The sequence below is a fragment of the Hydra viridissima genome, unplaced genomic scaffold (assembly GCF_058129835.1).
Source record: "Hydra viridissima isolate aposymbiotic clone 2 unplaced genomic scaffold, HvirCarnegie_v1 scaffold_9, whole genome shotgun sequence".
NCBI classification, from domain to species: Eukaryota; Metazoa; Cnidaria; class Hydrozoa; order Anthoathecata; family Hydridae; genus Hydra; species Hydra viridissima.
Window position 1 is genome coordinate 1,897,216 of NW_028324308.1, and position 11,695 is coordinate 1,908,910.

The 11,695-nt window shown below is 27.9% G+C and overlaps 1 protein-coding gene across 3 annotated transcripts; it reads right to left on the bottom strand.

Annotated features, from left to right (window-relative positions):
• Positions 1–1,252: 1,252 nt before the first annotated feature.
• Positions 1,253–9,292, bottom strand: LOC149883552 (uncharacterized). 3 transcript variants are annotated; one of them, XM_090097148.1, is made up of 15 exons: positions 8,828–9,292; positions 5,586–5,665; positions 5,388–5,426; positions 5,200–5,277; positions 4,824–4,924; positions 4,462–4,546; positions 4,098–4,176; positions 3,815–3,945; positions 3,659–3,733; positions 3,488–3,576; positions 3,338–3,395; positions 3,162–3,229; positions 2,917–3,071; positions 2,769–2,822; positions 1,253–2,606 (listed from the first exon to the last, which is right to left on the bottom strand). In XM_090097148.1, exons 1-15 carry the CDS (start codon positions 9,192–9,194, stop codon positions 1,492–1,494), a joined length of 2,574 nt encoding a protein of 857 aa, XP_089953274.1. In that variant the 5' UTR covers positions 9,195–9,292; the 3' UTR covers positions 1,253–1,491. The 3 variants fall into 3 exon arrangements, with proteins under 3 accessions (XP_089953274.1, XP_089953276.1, XP_089953275.1); XM_090097150.1 differs by lacking the exon at positions 8,828–9,292 and adding an exon at positions 6,080–6,917; XM_090097149.1 differs by lacking the exon at positions 8,828–9,292 and adding an exon at positions 5,953–6,223.
• Positions 9,293–11,695: the final 2,403 nt, after the last annotated feature.

The following is an 11,695-nucleotide window of genomic DNA, read 5'->3' on the forward strand; positions in this document are numbered from 1 at the left end:
AAAAAAAATATTGAAGCCATGATAAACTTTCTTAAAAGTTTCATTAAAATCTCTGTATTGTTAAGTTACGTTATCAGCTTGCGAGTTTATTCTATTTTTGTTTTGTATTTTATGGCTGATGATTGTCGCTAATACTATACTTTGTTGTATTTTCTTCATTTTAAAAATTTTCTAAAAAAACCACAATGTAAACGAGACACTGAAAAGTAACTTTGACACAAACTTAAAATGATTTACCAGGTTTTTATATGACAATTCAAATGAAATTTATCACTTTATTAAAAAATGCTCGTGGAGTAACGTCCCATGATGATTGATATGGTCTCAATATTGTCAACGAGATCTTTTGGCGTGTCAACACCTAAACTGACATTTATTGATTGTTTGAGTAAAAACTCAATTTGACATGGTTTAATGGTTTGAAAAAAAACATTTCATAAAAAAATTCCTGTTTCGGTTTTTGACTTTTTCTTTAAAAAAAAAACAGCAACAACATTTCAGGGAGTCGTTTTACATGAAGTTAAAAAATTAGATCCTTCAATTTTTGGTTCATCGGATTTTGGAGTTTTTTTTTTTTAAAATAAAATTTTTTGAACGAAGAAACGTTAACATTTCTTTTCAAAGTAATTTGAAAGATTTTTCATAGGCTATCTATATTTGCGAATATATGGTTTCTTTATATTGATGTTTATTTTTTGTAACTTAAAACATTTTTGGTTAAGCATGGCAAACATGCGTATCTCATATATGTATGTCTATCACATTTCTCACACATTGCATGTTTAGATATTTGTCTAGAGAATTCATTCAAATGCAAGAAATGTACTCATTACGCACCGTGGTGTGACTTAACTAACTTAGCAAGATATCTAGTTAGTTAAAATAACAAAATTATTTTTCCAAAATATTTTACAACGTACAAAGTTTAACATTTGGACTTTGTTACAGCCATAGGACTTTGTAAGGTCACGGTAATTTATAACTCATTAGGTGTTAGCTGCAGTTCCTAAGAAAATTTACGCATTTGTATATAGCAATAAAAACAATTGGAGGGCGTTTAAATTTATTATAAAATTTCACAGCAATTAATAGACTAATATAAACCTTATGAGCGTTCAAAAGTATAAATATTTCCGTGAAGAGCTCAAATCGCTAGATGGTATATCTAGAATGGAAACCAGGTCCTATAGCTGAGAAATCATTAGTAGGTGGTATATCTAGGAAATTTGTAACACAAGAACAAATGTTAAGATTTTCTTTTTCAAAACATCTATTCAAAACAAGTTTTATCGTTTTAAGTCGAATACAAAAAATAAATATACATCGAGAGGCGTCATATACTATACAATGTTTATTGATCAAAAACATTCGGAAAATGCGAAATGATGTTGAAAAACTTAAAATAGCTTAAAACTAAAATATTTCTGTTGCAGCTAACCGAGCAAACTAGGTACAAATATTTCCATCTTTGATGGGACGAGCGCGAGAATACTATGTAAACCATGATAAAAATCCAAGCGTCGATCCTGAATTATTATTTTTGACTGTAAGCGAAGGAGATACTTCAGCTGCGTCATTTACATTCAGAGAGATTTTGTTGTCACCATTTTTTAGTCTGTCATCACTTGTTTTCGAGTCACTAGTAGCGTTGACATTATTTTTAGTGTCACTGAATTTTTTAGCACTTTCAAACCCAAATGGGTTCGATTTCGAGCGCAATTTTGAGTTTATAAGTAAGTTTGCAAGGTTTACTTGGCTACCATTATTTATTGTCGTTTGGTTTGCTTGCATTTCAGAAGCTTCATCTAGCTCAGGTGATAAATTCAAATCTATATTATTAACAGAGTCTAGATTTTCATTGTTATGTTCTAATGCTGAGGTATTTCCAGAAAACCGGAGCAGTCGGTGACTATAGGCAGGTAAATCTGTAGGATCCGTGCGATTAATTAGACCTAATGGACCACCGACACTGTCTAAACTCGCGTGATTATTTATAGAAGCAGAAGAAAAAGGATTCATATCTTCTAAAGGCACACCTGAAGTATGAGATTCAGAAATCTTTCGCTCTGCAGCTTTCGTCAAGGCACGTGATACATTGGGCATATCCTTATATTCCGTTCGTGGTGAAATATGCGACTTAGGCGACTCAGAAAGCGATTCCAAAATACGACGTCCTGCTTTTGCTTCTACATTAACTTTGCTCATAGCGTTAGCTATCATACCAATAACCTCTGATTTTGATTTATTTTGATCTTTATCTTTTAACAACGTTCTTCCCTGACGAAGCGAAGTGAGAGCATTCGATGTTCGCGTGATGATTGTTCGTTTGTCACGCAACTGATCAAGATCACCAAACAAACCTACAGAATTTATGGTAGATTCACGCGTGTTATTTTTAGAAAGTGTTTGGCTATGCATAATGTGCTCTGGTGGAACAGGATTGTCAAGCTTTTTTATTGAGGACTGGTTTGGATTATCATTTAATAACAGCTTCTCTTCTAAAGCGATTTTTGGGTTCTCATCTGTTGCTTCAGAAATGCTGTTAATAATACCTCCTGTAACATTTTGCGATGCTAAATGGTGCCATTTATTTAAAGTGTCCGAACCTAAAAATTAAAATCAATATTTTTTTAACACATGATATTTTACAACAAATATTTTAAAATCTGTTTAAACTTTTGTTTAGATTTACTTTGGGATAATTTGTAATTTTATAAGGCTCCTTTTTAAAAGAGGAACTCAAATCGATAAAACTGGATACTTTTTACCTTCCATTGGTTTTACAATTTGCAGCCTTTTAACGGGTTTCTTGCGGGAAACTTCTAGAGGAAAAAAATGTAAAGAAAAGTGTAGTAGCTGTTAGTCTCTTTGACTCGTATAAAACGACAAAATGAATTTGGAACTTAACAAACTAACCATCGGGAAGTGAACTTATATTAGATGCTATATCTAGTTGTTCGTCGGAAGTGAAACTGCATGTGGAAGGTGACGAGCGACCGGATGAAAGAATAGGCTCCGAATTCTTCGTGTTTAAATAGCGAACACTTTTTAAAGTTTTACTTGTTTGTTGCCTAAAATATCGTTTAAATATCGTTTAAGCCGCAATCATGAAGGTTATAAACGCACGTACGTAATAACAGACGTTATAAAAGTAACATTACTTTAAAAGCTGATTGTGCGACAAAATATCTCTTCGAACAGTCTCTTCGATTTCATTAGCTAATGAATCCTGAAAAACAATACAAAAAAAAAAAAAATGTATAAAAATGTTAATTTATATAAACTCAATACAAATATACAGAGAAATAATTAAAAAACCGCAGATAGATAAGCTTACGTGCATTATCGCTGCATTAGATGAATCGTTGAGCCACTCAGAGGCATTCGAAGAGTATCTTTAAATTAAAGTCATCATAGAATTGATAATATATATATATATATATAAAAGGATACAGAGTTTGAGAGAGAAATCCAATAAATGTCTTACTCAAATCTAGTTTTAAGTTCTTTGAGTTCTTCTTGATTTTCCTTCAAAATTTCTGCAGCATCTCGAAACTTTTTATGCATTTCTGATAGCTAAAGAATATTCACATTAAATAACAATTACTAGAGTAATGCAAACGTTGATGCCATGCAAAACAATTCTTTTAACATGCACCTGGTATTGAAGATTTTCCTTACTCATATTGGACTCCATAAGTTGTATTTGCAGCTCTTCATTCTCCAAACTTAACTATAAAAAAAAAAAAAAAAAAAAAGATAAAAAATTTAACAAAATTCACTATTGATCCAATTTAATACAAACAGAATTTACTTGTTTTTGTCTTTTTTGAAGCTCAACAACGGTTTGAATCAAGCTGGAGATTTCCTCCTGTTGTTGCATGTTGTCTTCAAATTTTGCTGCAATTTCATCTGTCAGGTTTGAAATCTGCTGTTTTGCTTGTGCTTTAGGAAAACAAGCAGCATTTTAACAAATTAATCGTTTACAAAAATAATTGTATATTTACTAAAAGCTTTCATGAAAACATAATATCAACTATGACTTTGCTTACACATTTAGTTTATACTAATTATTTAGTACTTAGTTAAAAAATTACATAATTGTTCAATGCAATCAAAAACCAATGCTTCTTCTTGCTGCTCAGCTTCACTTGTTAGCATTCTTAAATTCATAGCCTAAATAAAGAAGAATCTTAAAGAATATTTTTTAAATAGGCATAATCTATTGAATCCAAACAATATGAAATACATAGTAAAAGATTTAACACATTTTTAAAACTGTTAAATTTTAAGGAAGTTGTGTTTTAGTTTTTTGTATAGTAATATATTTTGACAAATATATTACTGTACAAAAGAAAATAATTTACAAAGTAAAGATAGTTTTTCAAATTCATCTTAGAAATACACGCGCCACAGCCCTAACCTAACACAAAAATTATAAAACAAAATTCTAAACTATACATCAGTAAATAACTGCTGATTGTTTCGTTCTAAGTTTCTACATCTTTTTTCTAGCATCATCATATCTTCATCTTGACATCCGTCACTTAAAAAAGAAAAAAAAATTTTGTTAAAATTTTATAGAGAAAAAAAATTTAAAAATGAAAGTTAACATATTATTATACATTATAACAACTTCAGATAAATGTACAAGTTTACATTATCATATTAACTTCAAATAAATATATTATTACATGTTTTGTTTGTTAGTTTTAGTTAGGTAGAATAAATTATCCAATATTAGCTTATTAATTCTTCAACATTATAAGAAAACGATAAAATAGATAATCGAGGAAAGTTGAGGAAAGAAGAACTTTTATTACTCTCTAGATCCGCTTGAATCCAAGCTAGTTTTTTCATCATCTTCATAATATAACTTTACAAGTTCGGTTTTCATATCCAAATCATGTTTAAGCTGCATTTCCTGTTAAAATAAAAAAAATTTTTGAACTTAATAAATTTTTAGCCAAATAATGGAAGTTTCTCAGTAATGACACTTAAAAAACTTTTTTTTATTTTTTTATTTCTTCACAAATTTAAAAAATCTATTGTAAAAATTTCATAAACAAAACATTAAGCTAGATTAAAATATAAAACAAAAAATACAAAGTCAAATTACAAGAACTAAAAGTTACTAGTTAAGAATAAAAACTTCTGAATGCATCAAACTAATTAACTAATTAACAAAGAAACCAAAACCTTTTCTTTTGTTTGTGATAGATAATCCTCAATCTTTTCAATCTTCGTCATCAACTTTTTGTTACGTTGCAACAGTGACTAAAAGAGAATATTTAAATGACTATTTGCTTAAAGTTTGTACTTAAGAATTTTGACTCATAACTTTTAGCATACTTATGTAATGGCTTGTAATCAACAAGCTAATTTACCTGACCTATCTTTGCTGCTAACTCCAAATCTTTCTCTCTCTTAAAAAAAAAAAATAATAATAATAATGAAAGAAATTTGTAAATCATGCTGGGTCATCATTATAACCAACATTACAGTTATAATTCATAATGATTGCCATTAAAAGACTACAAGTCAAAAAAAGTATGCAATGAAGCAAAGATAAAAAACAAAAATACATCATTCAGTAGACTTGATATCATTTCCAAATCGTTGCAGTGCGTTTTTGTCATCATGTTAGTTCGGTCTGCGGTGGATGCTGGAAATAGGGGAAAAAAAAGATGATTTTTACTCTTTATTTGATATAAGTAAAAAAAAAAGGTTGATAGTGTTTTGATTGTTGGCATTTAGAAGTTTTATGTCAAAAAATTGAAACCAAATTCAATTAATTGCTTTTTTCTACTTTTTATTCAAATTTAAATTAGCTGTAAATTAAACACAAATGAAAAATAAATCATTTAAACCAATTTTTTTTAATAAAAAGCTTATAACATATTATTACATATATTGCTACATGCAGACATTTTCATGTACTTATATACTAACCAAACATTAAAACATATCTTTCTATGAGCCATAAACATAAATCAGGAACCATAAACCAAAAAAACTACAGAAAAGTACGAACTTTTCTTAACATAAGTATCAAGTCAAACACATTAAATCTAATAACCTTTCTTAAGATGAATAATCTTTAATCCCATTAAAGAGTTTCAGGACGTAGCAAATAGAGTCTAATCCTAAAGGTAATTGCTGGATTTATTTTTTAAAAACTCAGTTATATTCTAATTATCAAGATGACCAGTTATTTTATCCTAAAAAACAGAAAAACATAAACTTGGACATTTTTGTACCAGCTATAAAAAAGATAGCAAATTGTTTAACAAAATGCAGCAATTTTCAGTGAAATTAAAGGATGATGCAGGAAACATCAAGCATCAACAACAAACACTTTTTGATGCAATCAACATTTTAAAACTTCATTAAAAAATTGTCAACAACATAATTATGTAACATGATACAAGTTCAAATATACTAAATTAACTTGAATTAAAGTTGAAAAGAATGTCAATTTTAACTCTAGCTTTCTAAAGTGTAAACTTGTTTTTTTATCATTTGCAACCTCTTTATAAACAGTAAGAAAATAATATTGCTATAAATAGAAATATAAATTCTTTGAAACAACATATGGAAGAAATATTCAATCATGTTATTAATTGTTGGCACACTTATATTTTTTACTTTTTCATTTGTAAGAAATACATACATACATACATACATACATACATACATACATACATACATACATACATACATACATACATACATACATACATACATACATACATACATACATACATACATACATATAATTATAAAGATATAATTGATGGCAAAACTTATAACATTTAAGAAAACAAGAGTATTTTGCAATTTTCTTCAAATTATTCACATGGTACTTTATATTCAATCCTTATGAAATCGAAGAAAACTAGTATTGAGATTCATTTGAGTTCATTTTTAATTTTTTTTTTAAATGTGGAGAAGTATTATGTATAGATAAATTTTTTATAAGTTTAAATTATTAATATGCGGCAGGTAAAAATATTCTTTTAATTAGCCATGCAATATAGGCAGAGTAAAACTTCTATATCTATGGTGTAAAATTTACATTTGCTTTTATAATAGTGACAGTATTACGGTATCTTTTTATATATTACCAATGTATATGTAATATAAATTTTATCTTATCTAATAATATAAAAGTTAATAAAAAATAAATATTTCTAAAAACAACATCAATAATATTATAACAAACAGAATCTAACAAGCAGCATTTAACACACAACCAAGACACATTTATTAAAAAGTCCACAGTATGATGCCAATATAACAAAGAACAAAGAACCAATATATTCTTAACTGAGACAGCAATAGTTAGCAAAAGTAAAATCTGCTAAATTAAACTTAATGTGCAGATCTTTTGGCAAATAAAGTTAAGTACAGTTCTTTAGTGATTAAGCTTGTAATTTTCTGGATAAAGTATTGTTCTGATCACATATATTATATAGAGTAATATGAAAAATGCTAACAAACAATATGTTGATATATAACAAAATTTGTATATGCTGATGTACCAAATCATGATTTGTTTTAGTAAGAGGCAAGTTATAGTTAAATATTATGGTATTTTACCACTCTCTTTTTAGTACTTGCAAGCATTCTTCAGCACTTTGGGGATCATATTTAACCTTTTTCTATCCAAATAATCTCAAACATCCTCAATGATTTTCAAATTTAGGTTTGGGGCAGCCAGTTCAACACTTAAAGACTCCTTCCTCATGTAAATGACTTTGTGAAAATAATTTATTGTTACTCTAGAAAAATCTTTGAGATCATAGTTTTTTTAGTATAAAATTATGGCCTATAACTTGAATTCCAGATGGTACTGATTATACATTATGTTTGCAATAATTTTGGTTAGGTCACCAACTCCAGACCCTGAAATACAACCTTAAACTTAAACTAAACCTGCCCCATGTTTAATTGTTGGATTAGACACACACTGATATGCTACTCATATTTTTTTGTCTTACATCCAGGTACCTTTTAAATCCAAAAATTTTGATTCATCCATGTACAAACATAATTTAACATATGTCCAATTAAATTTGTGCATTTTTATATATTTAAAGTGTTTTTCTTTATTCCAAAGAAACTCCTTATAAACTGCCATACCTTATTTTAATCCTAACTTAACTTTATTGAATCCAAAAAGCAGACACAAATCTTGTATATTGCTTATAAAGGTGCTATTTAAATACTGATAATCTTGAATTGTAAGGTTTTCCTTTTTTTTTTTTTTTTACTACCTTCAATAGATTCTAACTTTTTTATAAATTATCTACTGTTTCTCTCCTACAAAAGTTTATGAAAAAACATGTTCTAGTAGGAATTTATTGTAATCTTTACATAATATAATACCATTCTTTTATAAACTACTTTAGCACTAAATTAACAAAGGATCAACTAGTTAAAAGAATAAAACTCACCAAAAAAAAAATGTTATTTGCATGAAATCTCATTGCAAAAAATATTTATTATTTTTAATAGAGATATTACCAATACTTTGAAATTGAAAAGATTCTAATATTGTTACACAGGTTTTATTATATACTGTAGCTTGCAAAAAATATGAAAAAATCTTAAGATAATTAACAGCATGATTGTATTACACAGATATGAAAACTCAAATGATCATAAAGAAACAAGTACATACATACATACATACATACATACATACATACATACATACATACATACATACATACATACATACATACATACATACATACATATATGCATACATAGAAACAAATATACTGGCAAAAATCTCATTATTGTTTAGAAATTTACTCACTTAAGTATCTCAAGGTAGCTAAGGCCTGTTCACTAGTTAAGTCAAGTAAAATATCTTCATCTGGAACTTGATTATCAAATATCCATTCTGAATATTCTCGTTCATCCATTTCACTCTCAAAATCTAACTCACTTGACTGATCAACAGGTTCTGATAATTGGTCTTTATTTGTTTCCACAACATTGCTTCCCCCATCTTTAACACAGTAGTTGTCAGAACTGTAAGTTAATACAGCATCATCCTCATTTTTGAAGTTCATATAATTTGTAGAACCATATATACTGGCATAAATCTCATCATTGTTTAGATCAGCAAAAGTCTTTGTATAATTTGATGCTGTTTTCTTGCTAACTAAAGTTTCTTCCATATATAAATATCGTTAGCTGTAATTCAAAACAATTTGACTGGTTTTTTTTTTTATTTGATGCATTATTTATAGATTCTAGTAATAGTTAGTAGCATATATATATATATATATATATATATATATATATATATATATATATATATATATATGTACATATATCTGTGTGTGTGTGTGTGCGTGTGTGTGTGCGTGTGTATTACTATACCATATCACCTGACAAGAATTATACCTTCTCTAGTAGATATAATAATAGTATAATAATCTTACTCTAACCCTTTTTTTCGTTTACCTGTGTTAACTTATTTTAGTTAAGTGTGCTGATCTTTTTAGAAGCTTAACACTTGCTTTAAAAGTTGAGAAAATATATTTACAACTACTTAGAAGAATTAGAAGTAATTTACAGGCTGTCCCTGCTTATTTAGTAATTATAGTAATTGATTGGCAACCTGACAGGAAAGTAATAACGAATAATTTACAGAAAAATAAAATCAATTAATAAAAAAATGTTCCTGAAATTATCCACTCAAATTCTTCGTTTGAACCAAGCTTCAAAAAAGATATTTTTGAACGAAAATGATATCAAAACTAATGAAGATTTTATTTTTTTGTCTATGGAACTTTTTATACTAAAGTGCATGTTTATGAATCAAAAATTCTATGGCTTTAAAAATGGGGCTGGATTAAAAATCAATCCGGATTCTATAGAAATCCAATCCGGTTTGATTTCTATTTGAATTTATTTATCAGAAAAGCACGCTCCGGAAAATAACTAATAGCTTAAACTCAGTATTACAAAAATGGAAAAATAACAAGATAAAACTCGCACATGTTGACGGTTAAAGTAGTGCTTACATCAAGATAAATGTATGCTGACGAAATGTTTTATGACAAAACAATAGCTGTTGATTTTAAGTGCATACATGGCATCTTTATAAAATCAGTATTACCTTCCAAGTTTTTTGAAATTAATAAGGGTGAGACACATTCTAAAAAAGAGTTTTCTAAAGTAAATTTCCAACGGATGGAAAAAAATTGTCAAACAAAGACATACTAGCTGATGGCTCACTCTCAGATGGCATCTCGTAGTTGAACTCTTAAAGCTGCATGTAAGCGTGATAATGAACTCCAAGATTGTATATGGCACCAAAAGAGTTAAATTCAGAAGGTCTGGTAAATCTGGTATAAATAAACTGGAAGCATTAAAATGAATGTGTATAAACAAAAATTACTCCCACATACATATTGAAAAAAGTAAATGAACAGATGGCTCAAAAAAGTCTCAATAAATTGTTCCAACCGTCGGACAATAAATGACCTTATAAGCAGGAAATTAGCTATTAGCTGGTCAGATATAAAAGCTTGTATTTAGTTATGCATTACTACCTGGTCTACGACCTTTATAAAAAAAATTACTTTAAACAAGGTTTTACATCTGATTTAACATATTGTATATATTACAATACACATAACCAATTCAAATAATATCCACATTAATAAAATTCTTTAGCTTCTTCGTTCTGCCAAACTATAACATGTACGACATTCTATAAATTTATTTGAACATGGAAACTTTAATAGTATTTGTGATCTTAAGATTTTTGATCTTAGATTTAAAAACAAGCTATAGGAAAGAAAAAAAAAAAAAAGAAGATCTTCCTTAACTTAGCTGATGCTTTTTACGGCAAGAATCCGTTTTTAAAATATATTAATAATTTACGACTTGATTTTTTAAAACAAAAATACAATTTAAATTGTTGGTTCTACTTTAATCAATTGATGAGCAGGTTTTTTAATTAATTTGTTAGAGCACGAAGAATCTTTAATTGAATGAGAGGATAGGGTTAGAATATTGCTTAATTTGCAAAATTAGCAAACTTGCTAAATTAGAAAAAAAACAAACAGATTTTTGGTTAAATGAAACTCTTCCTTCATGTCATTACGTTTCCATTCTCTAAAATATCGGCTAATAGTTATAAAAAGAATTTGAAATTACGTGATTGGTTTTTTTGATTTTATACATAAAACAACTGCAATAAGAAAAAATATACTTCGATGCTAGGTTTCTTTATCCATTAGAATTTTAGTTGAGGACTTTTCAAAAATGAATATATCGTAAGAAAAGCTTAGATTATGTTTATCAGCTTTAAAGGAAGTTGAATCGTTCTTCTATATGTTAAAAGAAATCTTCAGCTTCAAAAACAAAACAAAACAAAACAAAATTGTAATACATTTAAATACAGAATTTTAGGAATTTAAAGGATTTTTATTACGAAATTCCTTTTATGAAACAAATTGAAATTTTTAAGAAACGAAATGCATTTGCGTGCTTGTAAATATTAACAAACGGAGCGTTGTAGGAGTGCACTAGTTTCTGAATAAGTTGCATCTCTGTACTGGCAGCTCATTTCTAGAGGTTTTCAAATAAAATGATTTTTACCTTAAATTATTTTAACAATTCAGTAGGATGAAATGAGATAGAAACAGCCGAAAAAGTTAAAATC